This window comes from Chamaea fasciata, unplaced genomic scaffold (genome assembly GCF_029207755.1).
Source record: "Chamaea fasciata isolate MVZ Bird 193981 ecotype frontalis unplaced genomic scaffold, bChaFas1.0.hap1 SCAF_3, whole genome shotgun sequence".
Classification (NCBI taxonomy): Eukaryota; Metazoa; Chordata; class Aves; order Passeriformes; family Sylviidae; genus Chamaea; species Chamaea fasciata.
This window is the reverse complement of record NW_027094088.1, coordinates 90751173-90770577: the sequence shown is the minus strand read 5'-3', so window position 1 is coordinate 90770577 and position 19405 is coordinate 90751173. Positions and strand designations below refer to the sequence as shown.

The 19405-nt window shown below is 41.9% G+C and overlaps 1 protein-coding gene across 4 annotated transcripts; it reads right to left on the bottom strand.

Annotated features, from left to right (window-relative positions):
- Positions 1-9344: 9344 nt before the first annotated feature.
- Positions 9345-18221, bottom strand: LOC136287248 (glutathione S-transferase 3). Of its 4 annotated transcripts, none has more exons than XM_066179788.1 (7): positions 18126-18221; positions 15748-15854; positions 13889-13940; positions 13016-13148; positions 11762-11903; positions 10647-10778; positions 9345-10096 (listed from the first exon to the last, which is right to left on the bottom strand). In XM_066179788.1, exons 2-7 carry the CDS (start codon positions 15832-15834, stop codon positions 9950-9952), a joined length of 693 nt encoding a protein of 230 aa, XP_066035885.1. In that variant the 5' UTR covers positions 15835-15854; positions 18126-18221; the 3' UTR covers positions 9345-9949. The 4 variants fall into 4 exon arrangements, with proteins under 4 accessions (XP_066035885.1, XP_066035883.1, XP_066035884.1 ...); XM_066179786.1 differs by having other exon boundaries at positions 13879-13940; positions 18126-18208; XM_066179787.1 differs by having other exon boundaries at positions 13879-13940; positions 15748-15850; positions 18126-18186.
- Between the last annotated feature and the right edge of the window lie 1184 nt (positions 18222-19405).

Below are 19405 nucleotides of genomic sequence, written 5' to 3'. Positions count from 1 at the left end.
TTCCACCCATACCCAATTAGAGAAAAAAACCTCCGAGGTCTCTTAAACTGACACCATCCAGTTTAAAGACGTATGGCTCTGAAAACCGACACCCAAGCAGAGACGGTCTTTGTTTGCTGATTTGACTACACCGTGTCGCTAACCTCACAGTTTCCATGGCAGCCATCTATTCGAACTGCTCTCTTGGAATTTTGGGGGCATTTTACCCAAATCAAGAGCAACACACTGAGAAGATTACAGATTTTTTTTTCTGGGTCATATTTAAGGTAATAGTAATCATTTAAAGAAAACCCATTAAGGTTTCTAGGCTATTTAATTATTGGGCAGGTTTTTATTTTTGCTGCTGTATGGCATAGAGAACTTACTCAAAGTATGGGATAGCAGGTCTCTATTACTTTGAACTAGAGTGTCAAGCTTGATATAAACAATAGATGAGCAGTTTATGTCACAACCTACCCTATGTCTCAAGGCAATAGAATTATTTTTTGAAATTGAATGTACATGCCTAATACTCAGAGACTAAATAAACTATGATTTTCTTACCCACGAGAAGTAACTCTTTCAGCTTTTTTTGTCTGTATTTCAGCTAAAAATCCCAAAACTGAAAGTGGATGTGAACAGACACAAGGATGGCATAGCAAATGGAAAATGGGATTTGGATGCCAATACAAGGTTCTTTCCTCTAGCACAGACCCACATGTGATGTTGGGCATTGCTTTACACCCCTGCAGCAGACATTAATACAACTGATCTGAAAATCTGTTCACAGAACCCACACTGTTATCAAAATTGTATTTGTCTGTCTAAAGCCGTGGCTGTACTAACACAGCACCTCACTATGGGGAATCTCAGGAAAAAAGTAAAAGTCTCCAGGTAATTTTTTCCTCACAGCTGGAGTTTTGTAATGGTTTCTCTGCCTGGCAATTGCTGGCAGTTTCTTATAGAGGATGCACTTCCCTTAGAGGTTTCCTGCAAATTTGTAATTTATGTGATTCAGAGGTTGATGCTGTAAGCAAAACCCAAATGTATGATGCTTCTTTACTCTTTGCCTAATTCTAACTCTCTCTTAAGTTCATAATATACGAGGTAAAGCGTAAAAGTAAATGTACGTGTCTGTATTTTTTCTATGTCAAACCCAGTTACTACCAGGCTACCCTACAAAAAATCCTAAGTATGGGTCAGAAGTCCAGCAGAGGCCCAGAACAGTCCCCAGCTAGCAGAATAGGTACCCTGCTTTGGAAGATCTGAACATTGTGTAAATGTATGCTGTACCAAGCATGGGCAGAGTGATCCCCATGGAATGCAGATGTGGCTCCAGTAGGACTGCAGCACATACACAGACAGCTGAGGAGGAAAGGAGCATTTGTTCATACCTATCCATGATGGCAGTATTGAATCAAGATTAATCTATTCCTGTTTTTGAGGTCTTTGATAGCAGCATGCACCTGAGTGCAAGAGTTGGTTCAGGAGCAGAGACTACAGAAGAGCATGCATGTAACTGTAGCCTCTTTGTCCTCTCTGCAGTCTCAAATGCTGCCAAGGCCAACAGTAGGCTTGGTGGTAAAGAAGAGTGGGAGGGAGAGGTCCCTAACTTAAGGGTCAGGGATGACCGAGTGGTCAAGCAAAGCATTCTGACGCTTTTTGGATTTGCTGAATATGGCCACATCCAGATTTGACTGTTGCTCCCCTTCTACCATTCCTGTTTGACAAAAAGCTGTTCTCCCTTGTTCTTTTTATTTTGCTTCCAGCACAGCCTTACATAATGTAATTACAAAGCTCCTTTGGAATCTGATGGTAATCATATCAAGGAGGTTGCTATCTATAATTCGGTGTTCTGTAAACTTCTAGAGCAGAAAAGAAAATAAGCTTCTTTTACACATGATTTGTTAAGCCACACCCATGAGTATTCAGGCAGAGGGCATGGGGCCCAGGTGTCACTGAAGTGATCTGGGGTTGGGCAAAGGCAGATTTTAACTAGTGAGTATACCGTGCCCTGGCATGTCACCTTCCCACTGTGCTCTGCAGACACACTTCTTTGTGCTGTAGATGAGGTAAGTTCAAAGTCTTCTCAAAATGCACCTACCCACAATCCTCACAAACCACTAAGCAGCTGGCCTGGGGAATGATGCCTGACTGCAGCATCCTCTCAGAGATGAGCACAGGGTACATCACTAAATGCCACCAAATAATTAAACACAGAAGGGTAGGAGGATTCTCCCCATGCTACTTATTGCACTCCTAAACTGTGATAAAACATAATCCCTGTGATAAAATATAATCACTGTGATAAAAATAATTCGAGTCCGCATGAATAGTTCAAACAAGCCATGCATCACTTAAGCCTTGCCGCAAACCTTCAGTGACTGCTGTGGTTCTGTGCAGGAAGCTTTACTGACTGTGCAAAGCAAGGTCAACCAAGCCTGTAATAACCCTCACACATGGCTCTCAGCTGGACCACTGGCACAAGAAAGTCTGAAAACAATAACCCAGTTCTGATTGACACCCACGGTAGTGCTGTGAGGAAAGTTTAAATGGAGAACTGTTTTTCGGTACATTGTTATTTGGATTGTTTAGTCTTTATTGATCTATCTCAACATGGTCAAAGGGCTGATTTATCAAGGCACGAGATAGGCAAGATCGAGGTTTCAAAGACAACTGAAACACACCTTTAGTAGTACAAAGTTCATTGTAAAACATTTAACTTAAATAGCTTACGTATTGTAATTACTTCCTATTTTGATAGAAACTTGCATTAGTGTATGTTTCCTCTATTTGGTATCTGTTGTGTTCTGGGAGTCTTTCTAGAACTCTCACTTTATGTGCATTCTTACAGCTAAAACTACTAATAACCTAAGCTTAGATTTAAAGGATCTTTTTATTTTCTACTACTAAGAATAGGGGTGGAAAAATCCTTAATCAAGTCAACAAAAGCCTCAGAAAACAGATTCATCAGATGGTGGCTCAGGGCTGATGGTGAGGAAGGAGGCAATTTCCTAAGAGCAGATGGTCCAACTTCAGAGAAAAGCAAATGCAAGTCAGATGGTACCAGCCTACAAGGCAAGGCATAAAACCATACAGTGATCAATACTGGGATCACATGCCTTTCACAGTTTAATCTTTGTGCACTAGAGAGCTGCTTAGCCCCTCAATGTTCAATATCTTTCAAGATTTCACTGTGTTCATTATATTTTTCATGCTACTTTCATCCGTTTAAATTCCTGGCCTCAATGACATCCTCTAACAATGAGATCCACTGTCTTAGTGTGAAAATGTTGCTTTCATTTGCTTGTATTTTCCTGCTTTTATTTAATTGTGTTATTCACTTCTATTATAAGATAGGGGAGATGAAAGCCCTTCTCTGTCTCTTGTACTGAAATCACATGCTTAAAAAATAATTTAATACTTTTTGTAAGTAATTGATTTGTAATTCACTTCTCACATGCATTTCTCAGCTCGGCTTTTTCCTTTTGTATTCCTTGTATTTTACTCTGTTGGTTGTATTTCCTGATTCTCTCTTGATTACATCTGCATTCTGTAAGAGTGCAGGAAACTTCCAAGCATTCTGTCTTCCTCAAAACTTGAAATGAATATGTGTGTATAACTATTTGATTTAATTTCCCACAGAAAAGGAAACTTTGAGAGAATGGAGGGCACTTTCTCTTCCACCATCAGGACAGCTTCCATCAGTTGCTGGACTTCTGTCCACAGAATTTTGACAAATATGGAAGATTGTCACCAGCTTGATTCAAGAGGAAAAATGTTTACAGGAATTAAAAACCTAATGACTTTTCTGAGTTTTGCTCCAGAACAGAGGTGATGAAGTTATTAACAATCTAAGCCTTCATTTCAGGTTTATTTCTGCATCCTTAGTCTATTCTGTAGGTTGCATGTGTACAACAGTTGTGAAATTTCCATAAAAACTACAAATGAAAAAACATCAGAAGAAACTGGCACTGTGGTACAAGATACATAAAAAATGAAGGGGAAGATAACTGCATTGGGTCAGATACAAACCTTCATGTGGTTTTGTTCTCTTGTTCTCAAGAGGAAGTTCTCAATGAAAGTTTGATAATGGAATAGGAATCTTGTTCATCTTGCCCAGCTGGTTAGCAGCACTATGGACCTAAGTGCCCAGTTCACAAAGGCAACACTCCCTTACACACACATGGGCCTCTTTTCATCAGCCTGCATGGTGAGAGGTTAAACTGAATGGATGTAGACAAAGACCTGAGCTCCCTTACTATAGCATGAATATTGAAAGATGGGTTTGGTGCACTTGAGAACCATGCTGAAACTGCCTGTGGTCTTTATACACAAGGTAATAAAGTTGTAAGAATAAAATACAGGACGTACACTCATGTTAGAAAAGTGTTGATGGGGATACGTTTCACTGCTGAAAGTGGAGATTCCTATTCATCTAAATTGGAATGAGCAGAAAAGACACAAAAATCTTTGGGGCCCAAACCCATACAGTTCAGTTGTCTGTTTTGAAGATGCATCCCTCTTGCTTCAAGTAGAGCCAGGACATTATCCAACTAGTAAAGTCTTATTTGGTGTCTTGTAGGGTAAAGATGACCTCCAGATCCTGGAGATACACATTCTCCAGCCTCATCCCTACACTGCCTTCATTTTAGTACCTGCTACTATTAACAAAAAAGCAGTATGGCACTAGAAAAATAGTGTGCCTGTTTAATTAAGACATACACACTCCTGTTACACCTTTGTTGCATGTCATACTTTGGGAAAATGTAGAACAAGATGGTCTGGAAAGTATGAGAGTTACACTGCTTATTTCAAAGCTGTCTCTGTGCAACCCATTCTGGAACTCCTCAGAAATAACTGTTCAAATCAGGTTTACAAAGGAATCTGGAAGATTTGTCTCCCAGATCACCCTTTGACTAACATTCTGCAGCAAAACTGTCTGCTGAATAATAGCAACAGTTAAATAAGATAACTATGTCCTTGAGAAAGTGAGTGGAGGGATATTCTCTGCTTGAACTAATGCGTATCCAAGTAGGCTGGCCAGGCTGGGGTCATATGTACTGAACTCTGGCATCGGAGGTAGAATGATGAGGTGATGCTCCCTTTCTCTTGCCAGGAAGGCTAACATTCCATTCCATCTTCTCTTGGACAACGTTTCCAGGTGTGAGCTTGAATGGTACTGCTGCAGGGTTGAAATTGGTCTGAAATGAAAAGTAGTGGTTGTAGGCTAAGCAACACAAATCAGCATAACTAGATAATTGTCCCCACTTCTGCATTCGGACTAAGTAATGCCTACAGCTAGGTAGCTCTTGGGTCAATGTCAGAGTCAGACATACAATGATGCTATTTGAAAATTTCCACTATACACCAAGGTCACATTAGCATTTTCAGATGTCAGTGGCAAGCTGGGAGCTGGCATGTGGTTGATTATCCACCATGTTCTTCAGCTCCTCCTCCTCTGAGTTCCTGCTTCCCACATCAGTGGGAATTTAGGCAAAGTGCATTTAACTAGACTAAATACCTCTGATTTATTAATTACTATGTATGGAATACTGGTTCAGATCACTGAGTTTCAACTTTACTACCTATTGTCACTTCATTTTATTTACTATGAAATGTGCTAATTGTGCTTTTAGCCCTTTGATAAAAACATGAAATAGTGAAGTGACAAGGATCTGGTTTCTCTCTTCACCTACTTAATATGTAGTTGCAGAGGGGCCAGGACCAGGCTCTCCTCAGAGGACCATAGTGAAAGTAGAAGAGACAACAGGCGCAGGTTGCAGCACAAAAAATTCCAACTGACATCAGCACTGAAACAAAGCCTGGCAGGAGCTGCTGGAAATGTGTGTATGTATACTTTTATCTGCCCTGCACTCCAAGGTGGCTTGCAGACATGCTTCCAGTTAGGTGCTCAGAGGTTAACCATGCCTTACAGATAAATTGCATTCTGATATTATTTGTCGCCACTGACTCCAAAAGTAGTTACGTTAAAAACGAGCACCTGGTGCTGAGAGGTTTGAAGGTGGTTCCAGGATGTCCTTCAGGTCCTTCCCACGGCGGCTGTAGTGTACTTTTCGGGCTCCGTGGCTGAGGACGGCTCCGGGATGCACCGCCTCCCTCCAGCCGGCCCTACCGAGGGCACCTGCGGAAAGCGCACGGCCCCACCTGGGGGCAGGAAAAGTAATGTCAGGCCAATTCCATGCCCAGAGCTCCTGAGCTGTTCAAAGGGAGCCCGGGGACATGCCGAGGAGTTCCCTACGACTCAAATTTTCCCCCAGCAGCAAATAAAGTAGCCCCTCCTAGGAGCAAGATTGGGTACAGCCTGCTGAGAACTCCCCTTCACCAGCAACGTCCAGGAGCCCTGGTGTCCACGTCCTACACGCCCCTGGAACCCGAACTTTCCCTCCTGGACCTCAAAGGTGTGGCCAGCACCAGCAGGTCCTAGCGATCCCCGCCTGCAAACCCGCTGAGGGACCAGCTTATTAAGCCAGGCATGGCTGGACGGAGCACTGGCCCCAGCGAGGGCTGTGGCGGCTCCGTGAGGGGAGGCCGGGGCTGCCCCAGATGGACACGGCCGGTTCCAGCCGGACACGGCCGGTTCCAGCCGGACACGGCCGCCCACCGCAGGGCGCGGCTCAGCCACGGCCGGGGCGGCGCCGGGGAACGTGTTTAACAAGAGGCAAAACACTGCACGGCAGGGTGCCGGGGGAAAACAGTGGAGAGAGCGCCTGGCGAAAGCACGGAGAGGAGGAGGAGAGAAAGGCAGAGGAGTCGGGAACGAAGGAGGGAGGTTGAGTCTGGGAAGAACAGGAGTGGGAGGAAGGTGTTTAAGTTTTTGTTTTTCTTTTGCACCAACTATAGTAATTTTCCCCAAATCAATTGTTTTGCCTATGGTGGTAATTGGCGAGTGATATTAAGCGTAGGAATATCTGTCAAGTGCTAGCTAGAAGCAGTGTTAGGAATCCTAACCTTAAATCTTGCTCCTTTTTTTTTTTTTTTCTTAGTGTTGGTATAGTCAGGTGGGAAGAAGTGCCACAAGAGGCATGCAGGAGACTTGAAAAATTCCTATGAATAGGTGATGCTTCTTTTGCACGTTCAGATGTGCTTAGCCAAATAGTAGTGTTCCACTGGAATTAACTGCAATCTAGCAAAACATGAGCTAGCACAATGCAAGCACAAGTAAAGACCCCATGCAGTCATCAGAAACCGTAACTTGTACTAAAGCAAATATCCTCTACTTGCAAGTAAATCGGCGAGAATTATCCCAGTGTTTTCAATGGAAATGAACTTGTCATTCCATCGGCAGATGGTTTTAAACCAGAAAAAGGTTGTATAGGATCACAGCCCTTATCTCCACTAAGCATAATTCACTTGGCTAACAGAATGATACTCAAGCTGATTTGTACATAAATAGATCTTGCCAGAGCAAGAGCTGAAGAAAACCCCTAGTCCTTGGAGAACACGTCAAAGTGCTTTGTGACGTGTAGGAGTGAAACAAATCCTGAGGTTATTATGCATTAACCAATTTTTAGACAGGACTTATTGGGCTGGCAACATTGAGAGATGTAAGAGAAACAGCAACGAACATCTGTATGTTTTATTTGTTTACTACTATGTTGAAGGCTAGTAACAGAACTGAAGAGCTCTTGTGTGTTGTAAAAACATTACTGAAGTCAGCTAACACCCTAAATAATTACTGCTAGAGTGCTTACCAGGACTCAAGGTTGCTGAGTATAAAGAACATATTTGGTAAAAGACTTAGATTTAAGCTGATTTAATCCCTAGTTTGCCCAAAATATAGAAGATGAAGATCACAAAATAGTCTGTAAATCTGCTGCTCTTTACAGGTTAGAAAGTAAATTGGCAAACCTGTGTGGGAATATCAAAATAAGAATGTCATCAGACAGAGTTAACCCACAACACTGTGTTACACCATTGTAGCCCTGCCACCGCAGCATAAGCAAACATGGCTGTAGATTTTGTATGGAGAAGTCCACACAATGTATAACACCTTCAAGTGTCGTCATTTCAAAACAAACCAAGAAGATAAGTAAAAAATAATGAAACAAAATTAAGTTCTTATCAACAATTTACTGAAATATCAGGAAATGAACCATCATTTGGGCCAGACCTGGAGCCTTACAGGGTATGTCTGCATTAGTTGTCTGGAACAGGAGGGTGTTTTAAAAATTAATTTCTTAACTGTGCTTTGGCTCCCATCAGTGTGATCTTGGAGTGTACAAACTGAATTCTTTCTGGATGAAATTAAATTGAAAAATCTGCTCCAGGGGTGCACCAAGTGCTGTTTAAGTGTCATTCAGCCCACACAACCACTCTTGAGCTATGCTGAAGTTAACTCTGTCCTAAACATATACAGTGTTCATGACAAGGCTTCAGTGCCAACTGCTGTTCTGCTCACATTCATTGCTGCTGTACCACTCTATTTACTAATAGGAATAACCATCAGCTGTTAGGCTTACCACCACCACGTACTAGCAGAGGCACCTCCTACATCTGCTGCATCTTTGCTTGTGAAACTCTTGAACAGCTTTACACCACAACTCTCCTCATTTTGTGGAGAAGTTCACTTAGCAAAGGAATTATGATCAACAACTACAGTGTTTTCCAAACTTTTCTATGAAGCTAATCTGAGATTAAACCAAGGACTGAACTGTAATTGCAATTGACATTACATTAGCTGATAAATTACTGTAGGTCAATACAAACTTTGTATACCTGGCAATGTGGGGAGCGTCTGTAGGACTGAAAACTTCAGTCATGCTGAAGCTGGGGAGTCTGACAAGCTCTCAAGTGGGCAATTTGTTCATCAAATATCAGATGAGTGTACTTAGTACATCCCAGTTTCAAGTAGCATCTTATTTCTCAACCCACAGCTAACACAGGAATAAACTAGGGCCATTAGAGATTGAGCACAAATCATTTCTTGTAAGCTATGTCATTAATGTAGAACTATAAATAACAAGTATGAAACACCAAGGTAACATCCTGCACAGCAGCTTTTCAAAACCTAAGTGATGTTTGTTGAAGTGATTAAAATAATTTTAAATTCCTTTGTCTAGTTGTCTGTGGAAGCTATAAAGTTAAAAAAAAAGGAAAAGAAACAACATTTTGAGTTTGGTTGGTAGAAGATAGGAGCTATATCAGGTTTGTGTGACGGTTTACGATCTCTCCTTCACGTCTCCATTCTCTTGTTTATAAACACTAACAAAATATGCCTTTCCATGAGGCATGTGGGTTAACAACGACCCTCCTCATATCAAATTTAAAGAATTTATCCTCCAAGAAAAGTAAAAATGTTTGTAAGCCCCAGCTTTCATTCATGAGACAACAGAACAATGTGATTACATAAAAAATTTATTTGATTAGTACAAGCCCTTTAGATACAGAAATTAAACGAAAACATCATTTGGCAGTCAGTTTATTTCCTAATTCAGTAATAAAAGTGCATCTTAGTTATAAAGGCACAGTGTTGACATTTAGACAAGTCACTGATGTCCAGCAGAACTGGCAAGAGAAAGACCTCACTCCTACTTTCTTTTCAAATACTTGTTTCATTTGCCAACAGTGATATTAAAGAAGAATAAAGGCCTACATTGGAAGCAATCATCGTATAAAAATCTAATCTGGATCTAGAAAAAGTCCTCAGAAATAGCACGACATATTGAAGCTATCAGTCAGCAACTCACATTTCTCTTTTCTGCTGTTCCACAAAGTCTCTAGGAAGACAGTGTGCTTGATGCCATCTCACTTGCTTAAAACTACCAGAAAAAATCTCGAGATGAATGAAGGAGAAAATAGGCTAGTACTAAGTGTTATAAAAGATACCTGCCTAGTGTATTTTTTGTGAGGGCACAACCCCCTGCCCATTGAAACACCTCTGGAACACCCCTTCGCCTTCCTCTGCGGTGCAATCAGACAGCTCTCTCACAGCCTGCGGCCAGGCTAACTAATTTGCTGCTTTTACATCATAATACATGCGGAGAACTCTCCTGACAGTCTCTACATATTTATCATCAGGAACAGGTTTCCTCTGGCTTCCTGGCTCAAGAAATTTCTTGATTGTGGGGATGCTGCTTATCCTTGCTTTAAATGCCTAAAAGGCAAACAGTAAGAACATGGTATTTAAAGAACAGAAGGTAACACAAGAAAAAAAATCCTATTTTACTGATTTGTGTAACATCCTTTAACAAGCTGTATGTGGAGACAAGACAGGAAATATGGTTTTAACCGTGGATGAATTTTACTCTCAACTCACTTCAACCCTTTTATTTTCCACAGTGACAAATGAGCCCCCTGTCTTGTCTTGATAGAGGATGAAGTATTAACAGTTATCTGTGGTTTCTAATATGTACATTACACAGATCAGTTCTTGTGACCCACAAAATATCTTTCACTTAATGGTACCACAGAACTGGTGAGAGTCAAAAAAAGGGAGGGTGCATTTCTTCAGATGTGTACAGGGGTTACTCCAGAAAATAAGTTTCTCTGGATGAAACATCTTACAAGGCTCTTCTTAAAGTAGGAAAAGCAAGACTACAGTGAAAAAGTAACAAATGTTTTGTGGAATTGTTTACACACAACAGACTTTGAAATATCATCTATCATATTTACAGCCATAAGGGCATCTTGTTAGTGCAAGGTACCTGTAACTGCGGAAAGCCTGAGAGCACATCTGACTTTTTCTCTTCTACCATTAAAATGGCTTCAAGAAGATGGACATCTGCCCAGCTAAAATTGTTGCCAACAAGGAAGTCCTGCCCATGGTCTTTCAAAACCTAGAAATGTCATTACATGAAAAAGAGGTGTGAATAGCCAGCTGAGGTTCATGTTTTCAAAATGCTGAGGCACACCTTCTTTGACAATACCACAGTCTCCTTTTCCCCCTTCTCTCCCATGCAGCTAACAGGAGCAACAGGGGATATGCCAGCAGTCACTGATCATTTTAAAGCAGAAGTCTAGAATCTCAGGGTTTTTCTTACCAATCCTTTCTTCCTATAGCTCTAGGTAACCCTGTGTACTAGACTATAGGGTTAGATACCTTCTTGGTATTCACACCTTTCAAGTCTAATTTATCTGGAATTTTTCTATATGTTTTTACCACTTCAATGGGAAAATAGAGAGTATAAAAGAGAGGTGATCAGCCTAAAGCATTGGGACTAAGATGCTACAAGTGGAATATAGGAGAGAATGCACCTGGCAACCACCTATAGGAGACCTGGCAAAGCGAAAAACTGTCTTCTCTTTAGTCTTTAAAATGGAGGAGCTATTCCTGCTAGATCATCCTGTCCATGCATGTTGATTTCCATTGAGAGTACCTCTTGGGTCCTCTCTATCAAATGATCAGAAAAACACTGAAATTCCAGTATGACTAGAAGTCAGCAGCAATAGCTGTGTTTTACTGTGTTTACAAAACCCAAACAAGATGTACTTGAAATGTTAAACAACGACAATGAGCACTTCTTTTGCAATGCAAATTACTGTGGTGGGTTGATCCTGGCAGGGCACCAGGTGCTCATCAAAGCTGCTCTATCACTCCCTTCCTTAACTGGACACGGGGAAGAAGATAAGTGAAAGGCTCTTACGCTGACCCACCCCAACTTGTCTGATACTGCTCTGACTCCCCTCGGGCCAAGAGACAGTATGGATGTCCTAGTGTAAAGTACTGCACTGACACTTCTGTTTCTGGTTGTGGTGAAATACCCAGTGTTCCCACTGCTATCCCTCCAGAATCAGGGAAGAAAATGATCCTCCTCCTTACCTTTTCATACACTGGGAAATACCTGCTTGTCGCCTTTTGAACTATAACAGCATGTTGTTTCTCTTTATCCTCGGCTGATAAGAAAGGGAACATCATAATGAAGCCCATAAGGTCATCAGTTCCTCCAACATACATATCAATCCTTAAAACCAAAGCAAACAAAAACCTTAAATAGAAGGCACCTTCACAAGCAAATTACCTTGTATTTGTTTTAGGATAGTAAACACTGAATTTCCCAACCCCCTTTTCAGGTTGCAGTGTGATCTGAGAAATGCTTTTTTAAGCAATCTAAACCACACCCCCCCATGGAAATTATTTCTGCAATTAAAAAAATATGTCACAGTGTGAGTCTTATATTTGTAGTGATTCTGGCTCTTTACTTGCTTCATTGTGCAGGTTTAAACAGGCCTGCACAGAGGTTAAGAGTGTAACTTTGGTGTTACAGATCACTTCACAATCACCAAAGAAACACACAGCACCACAAGGAATCATTCCCAACTGACTTAATTGTCTGGATGTATCCCACCTTCAGAATTTCATCCAAAGTTCAACAAGTGCCAAATAGATAAGTAATGGGGTTGGAACTCTGAAGCATCCAGGTTCTTCATCCAGCTAAATTATCAGTACAGCAGTTCTTCTGATTGTCCCTTTTCCAGAGCTAAGAGAGCAGGTTTTGTAGTGTAGATGGACATTTAAAATGCTACATACTAAGACATCCCAATCATACTTTTTTTTCTTCACAGGCACAACATCAAGGATGTAATTTCATATGGATGTAATTTCACATGAAACCAATAGTTTTTCAACAGCTTCTTCTTGTTCTTTCCCCAGCTCCCAAAGATCTAAACCATGCACTTTTTACAGTGCAGTGGGACATCACAGAACCACATATAATGTCAATGATAGCTCTTATTTTGCAGCCAAAAGTTAGAAACTAACCATTTCTTTCCACAGTTTTCTGGTTACAAGTAGTTCAGCACCTACATGCCAGTCGCCTCTTGGATACCTGTGTCAGGCTGTACTAATCTTTCACTAAGGCACAATAAACCCATGACTCCAGTATTTTTATATGAAAAGTAACTGAGTTAGAACAAAGCAGTTGGCTTGCATCTAACTGGCCTCTCAGGCTCACTGCAAGTTGTGTATCATTGAGGCCCACAGGTGATTGTGCACAGGTGTGTGCAACTATACAATTAATTCTAGATGCACCTGAACTACCATACTAAATTCAACAAGAGTAATACTGTTACATACAAAGCTCTTTCCTTCAGGTCCCTCCCATAGAGGTTGTACTTTGCTGCAATGTAGCAGAGGATGGCTCTGGTCTGCACCATCCTCATCCCATCTATCTCCACCATGGGCACCTGCTGAAACAGCAGGGATCCACCTAAAAGGAAAGATACATATTATTCAACTGATCTAATAACTTCATGTCAGATTTCTTGCTGTCTTCAGAGGAACACTGCTTTTATGGTGAGCTTGCTGTGGGTAGTCATTGTATTAAACTGGAGTTCTTCCATGCAAAGAATAAATTACAGTGGTGCAGACAAATGAAACTGAAAAACACAATTATTGTGGGTTACCATCCTTTCTTTAAAAAAAAATTACTGAAGCTGCAGTCAGGACTGTGTTCAGCAGCTTTTAAAATGAAACTGAAATGCAGTAGAGACAATCACACTAAACATCTCAATGAGTAAAAAGTGTCTAGTTCTAAGCAATGTAAAAAAAATTCTGTTCCATTATTCAAATACTATTTGAAGCAAACGTTAAGACTCACAGATTTCTCTCTTATGACCAATCTTTAATTTATATCAGGACATAAAATGAAATTTTGGGATACATATTTTCTGGTTATTGAAGCCCATGGTTAAGTCTGTTGGGACGATGTGGGATGCACAGACAAATGGAGAACAGGAGAATCCAGAGGCCTGGCAAACCCTGCTGCAGGCTGGAAAGATACTCAGTTTACAATTTCATCTGTCCACATATGGAAAAATACAGCCTCTAGAGCTGCTCACAGCTCTCAGCTTTACTCTTTTGTGTGGAAAGGACGACATATACAGTCTTCAAAGACTTCACACATCTCTAAGTCTGGTTACACTTTTCGTGAGGTTTACCTGGACACACCTTGCAAGAGCTTCTCATACTGGTCTCGGGTTTCCAAAAACTCTTCTTCAAACTGACAAAACAGAGTGAGGAAGAAGAGGAAATAAGAATCTTTTCACATTTCTATAAGATATAAACTTTTAAAGCACCATAAAAGGAAAATAATATACATCACAGTTCTTTCCATTTCAGATATGGCTCTATGGGAGAACACACCAAGGAGAGAAGTGGATATCCAGTATCTCCAGGACTGTCACATTTAATAATAGCTGCTAAGGGCAACCCTACCAGAAGAACAGGCAATAAGAACTGGAGCGAGGATGGTTTGTTCAGTATTAAGCAGGCAATGTAATGTGAAATAATCAATAGTACAGTCTAGGCTGTCCTTAAGATGCTTTCAGGAATGTGGAAAAAATCTGCTGTGCAATATTTTGATTTGGGAGCTAGACAGGAACAAATTCTTTGGAAGTTAAAACAAAGCTTTTACAAAATAACATACAAGTAGCAAGCCCTGCAGGAGGTTTAGTAAAGATGCATGTTCCAGGCACCTGAAGATTAATTATTCACAAGATGAGAAACAAAATGATACAGAATTGCTGGTGATCAGACGGATGTAGTTGCATCCAGTATGGTTGAGGATGGCCAGTCCAATCAGTGTTACTTATGGAAAAGCTGAGTTCAAGATTAAGACACCAGTTACACATCTACATGTACGTGTTTGCATGTGCAATACATGTCTGTGATCAATGCAGAACATGGAGACTAGAAAATGGTTGATGTTACCAATCCCTAAATGCCTTGCTCAGTCAGCCTCTCTCATAACATCTGTGCCACTCATTTTAGTAATTAAGATTTGCTGTACTAGGGAAATCCCAGATCAGGCATATTAACATACTGCAAATGTTCAACCATAGATCACAGTCTAAAATTCAGAACCCAGGTTTCTGCTGATGAGAAGCTGCTAAAAGAACATTCCAAGGAAAAAATGTAGTAATTGGTACTCATCAACAGCTTTTTTTAATATGTAAAAAAAAAAGAAGAGAGAGGGACTTAAAACATAGGAACAAAGGAGGGAGGGAAGCAGACAGCTCTGTCTTCTCCAAGGCCTTCAAAAAAAGACTGGTGGTCTTTTTAAAAAACTTGTATTCCTTGGCTAAGTACACAGGTAACTGTATGTACTGTAGCAGCTTATTGTGTAAAAGAGGACACTCAGAGCGATACTAGTCCTTTGTGCCCTGAAACTGTATTACCAGTTTACCACCAAGATGGACAGCAAATTAAAGGGTAAACTATATAACATCTGAAAAAATGGAAGTGGTATCTTCCTTCTCTGTTTTACCAAAGTATTTTTCCTCTTGCACAGAGGTTTCTCATTTCCCTACACATGTGGGTCAATTTGCTCACTTCACCTTGCTAAGTTTCATCTAAATTATGCAAGACACAACATATTTTGTGTTAGAGCCTATTATGGAGGATGCAGCCAGTAGAGTGAAAGATAAAACAAAAATCTCTGTGTGGGCATTCAACTGAAAACAGAAAGACTAGAGAAAGTAAATTGCTGCTTTACTGGGCACAGATAACACTAGTTACACATCTATTAGTTCAGCAGCTCTAGGTCAGTAATCAAGTGCTTAATTAAGGATTACACATTCTTGTGTTAAGCAAGTGTCACTGCTTACAGTGTCACTGCTCAGAAAACATGTCACTTGAAGCCATGCTTTTGTGTGCCTGAAGTAAAAGTATTTAATTACACTGAATGGCCAATGTTCATTTACTATTGCATCTTGGGATGCCTTTTCTTTTTTCACTAATAACATGTGATCTGCCTCAAACACAAGCTTACCAATGCGCAGCTACAAGTAAAAAACTCTAAAACAAACCTCAACCCCAGCAGCAGCCAACAACCAACGAATTGATTCCATCTTGCCTCTTCCATCAAAGTAGTAAAGTTTCGGTTTTCCAGACATGGCTTCAAACTTCTTACTACCTACAAGAGTTACAAGAGATAGTAAGTTAATAATGATACAAAAATCTGATGGCAGCTGGAATAATGGTTCACAGGTCACTCACACAACAAACATTTAGGTTAATTTTTGGCAAAATATTTTAGCAAAGTTTCAGTCTAAACTGATTTCATTTTATTGCTGCACAGTCAAGTCAAAGTATTTCACAGACTTTTCATCCCTCTGAAATTCAAGAAAAGTAAGCATCAAGTTTCTAAATAGGAGATAACAGAAAAAATAAAAACATCACCACAAAGAAAATGCTTTGAAAATGATCAAAGAGAAGAGGTAGTAAACTCAGTTTCAGAAACTGGCAGATCTTGTATCAAGGAATGTCAAAAGTATCTAAACGTTAATTCTTTACATTTAGGTGAAGCATGGGAATGTACTTTTAAGCCTCTCAGTTTTTTCCTAGCTGTGGTGATCTAGCAATCAGTAGAAGTTTCAAAAGTATTGCAATATGTGATCCAGGATCAGCAGAAACTTCAGAAGAATGGCCTGTTTCTTCTGTAATAACTGAGATTAAAATACAGAGTTTCAGAGTGTTGCACTACTTATCCTTCTACAGGTCACATTTCTGTCTATTAATAAAACCTGTTGCTCTGCAAAACTTTGTAGACTTTTCAGATAATCAATCAGCATTTTAATTCTTTAATGACCTCACAAATGAGGCTATTAATTGTTATTTTTTGAATAGACTAGTGTTTAGGCCTCAGCAGGAACTGGATTCCACTGTAGAGCCATAAGCCAAGAGAGCAATCAAATTTAATCAGACTGGCATTTCACATGCAGAACTTCCAAACAGCAAGTCCTAGCTGCAGCTGAGAGCTGTTCCCTCTGTAAGGTGATTTACTGTCACTTCAATCCACAGTTCAAGTAATTCTGGAAAAGAGGCTCTTGGCATGTAAACAATAACCTCCAGTTTCCAATATTCCAAGAACTCTTTCATAAGCAGAGGGAAAAAAAGACCTTGATCTGCTTGTTAGCCAACAGGCATGAAAAGAGAACACAAAATATGAGACTGCATCAGGCCATGGGAATTCAAACGAGCCAGGCTATTCCACCCCTGCCTGCTCAGGGGCCTCCGATTGCTCTTAGGAAAGTCACAGGGAATTAAAACACTGCCAAGTAGTATCTCTACTGCTGATAAATATAGCAATGAATTAGACACACAAAAAAAGACCAAAGAGAAGTATCACTGTGAACTACACAAAAGAACAGAATGAAACAGGGGCTACTTGTAGTACGGCTACATTCACAGAGAAGAAAAAAGCCAAAGGTGATTTTTAACTTGTAGTTTAAAAAACTAAACAAACAGAAGAGTGGCACTTTTCCTCGGTGCCACTTCCAGAGACCTGCTCTTAGCAGGCCAGTGGACAGGTCACAGTACATACAAGCAAGTCACTGATGCCCAGCACAGTCAATGCAGCAGAGGAAGGTAATGGCATAGGGGGTGCTTATTTTGTAAATACTGGGGGAATCAACAAGCTTTGAAATGAGCTGTAGCATTCTAGGTTCCTAGGACTGACCCTGCTATGCCATACTGGAAGAGAAAGTCCAATCTGTGAACTAATCTGACAGAAAGAGCACCCTGGTGGTGGGCAAAGAGCTTCTCCCTTCTCCAACCTTCATCAGAAAGAAGAAAAGTGGCCATTTGCAGCAAGGAGCCGCAATTACTGGTAGATTGCTGTCCATTCCCCTCAGCCTGACACCTCAACAGGAAAAGGGGCTTTTTGAAAAATTTGCTGTGATTTATGAAGGCCATCTGGGCTAACAGGGGGAATAGGGGAACACGAATATCGGTGTAAGAAGCGATCGCTCCCACGCTAGGTGAACACGGACCAAAAGAACATCGGTGAAGAGGGCCAGGGGACCAGCTGTGCTTCGCATGTCCCGCAGATCCAGGATTCTAGGGCCCGATTTCCCCTGTCTGCGTTCAGCAGCACAACAGCGGTCCCACCTTGCCCCCGCAACACCACCCCGGGGCCACGTCCCGTGCTCAGCGTGTGACAGGCAGCAGCCCCCGGGGCTATCAGCTCCCGCCCCTCCCAGGGACAAGCTGTTGGCAGACACGAGATGACGAGCGGTCCGTGTTGTGACACGGGGAGCCCGTGACCTGGAGAGTGGATCCACGGCTCAGGCCTGAGCCCGCCACGGACTCCCGGCTCCCGGCATCACCTGAGCCAAACGAGCCACGGGCACTGTTTGGCTGGGGGAACGGGAAGAGAAAAATCCCAGGGGCCCGCATTACTCACACACACGGAGGGTTAAAGCGCCGATGCCGAGCCGGCGCAGGACGCCCCAGCGCAGAGCCCTCCCGCCGGCCCCGCCTGCAGCCGCGATCAGCGCCGGGCCCTCCCCGCCCAGCCCACGGGACGGCGACGAGCGGAGCAGCCGCCAATGGGAAGCCGTAAATTTGCAAGTTTCGCAAAGCCTTCTGGAAAGCTAGCTCACCCCAAAGAATTTCACTAAACCTTTTGAACTGGATTAAGAACCGTTTCTCTCGGAAGGTTCTGTCGCTGTAAAGTGATGATTCCATGCGCTGCGTCCCTGCATTGTTGGCCGTTGTCACTAGCCGTGACGTAGAGAGTACCGGCAGTACTGACGTATAAATAACTCCTTGCGAGCTCTCGTTGTCTGGATGTGAGGGCGATCTGGCTGCGACATCTGTCACCCCATTGATCGCCAGGGTTGATTCGGCTGATCTGGCTGGCTAGGCGGGTGTCCCCTTCCTCCCTCAACGCTCCATGTGCGTCCCTCCCGAAGCTGCGCGCTCGGTCGAAGAGGACGACCTCCCCGATAGAGACGGTACCGTTCATCGGTCAAGGGTATACGGTAGCTGCGCTCCCCTGCTAGAACCTCCAAACAAGCTCAAGGTCCATTTGTAGGAGAACGTAGGGTAGTCAAGCTTCCAAGACTGCAGACACATCCAAGTGAGGCGCTGCATGGGGCAGTTTGCCATTGTTTTGTGCCTTACGTGCCCATGTATGCAAATCCCGTCTTTATTTTATGGCTTCTCCAATTCCCCAGTCACCTACGAATCCGTGAGCTCCTCACATGACACAATCCCTCCCCCCCTCCGCCAGGTAAAACTGGAATCCTTGCACATGTAAATGTATTTTTCACCTAGTTCTTCACCTGTGTAAGTGGTTTTCAGCCCACTTAAACAGCTAACAAAAGGGCTGGGCTTGTAAGTTATATGCTGTCTTCAGCTTCTACTGCCTTGAAAGCCAGGGGAGAAGGCTAAAGAGGTGACACAAGACACTGAGAGCAACTTTGAATAGAGCAGGAACAGAACAAAATAGAATAATTTCCCTTGGAAGGGACCCACAAAATTTAGTTCAGCTAGCTGTCCTTCTGAAGTGTTATGCATATTACAATTCAGTCTTGCAGGTAGTTTCAGAGAAGCTGACATCCAAGGAAGGCTAAGTGATCAGTTTTACAGGGAGGTCACAGTATATTGCAGAAATTACATGCTTAGACTCAATGTGGCCAGTGAACATGCAGTGCCCCTCCAAGGTGGCTTATTAAAAAA

Excerpts from the sequence above, each read along its gene's own strand:
- LOC136287248 (XM_066179788.1), bottom strand. The coding sequence starts at position 15,834 with ATGTCTGGAAAACCGAAACTTTACTACTTTGATGGAAGAGGCAAGATG. Across the intron at positions 13,149-13,888 it reads GTATGAGAAGCTCTTGCAAG|GTGGATCCCTGCTGTTTCAG; the intron begins GTGTGTCCAGGT and ends CTTTCCTTTTAG. Across the intron at positions 10,097-10,646 it reads CAGGCTTTCCGCAGTTACAG|GCATTTAAAGCAAGGATAAG; the intron begins GTACCTTGCACT and ends TTTGCCTTTTAG.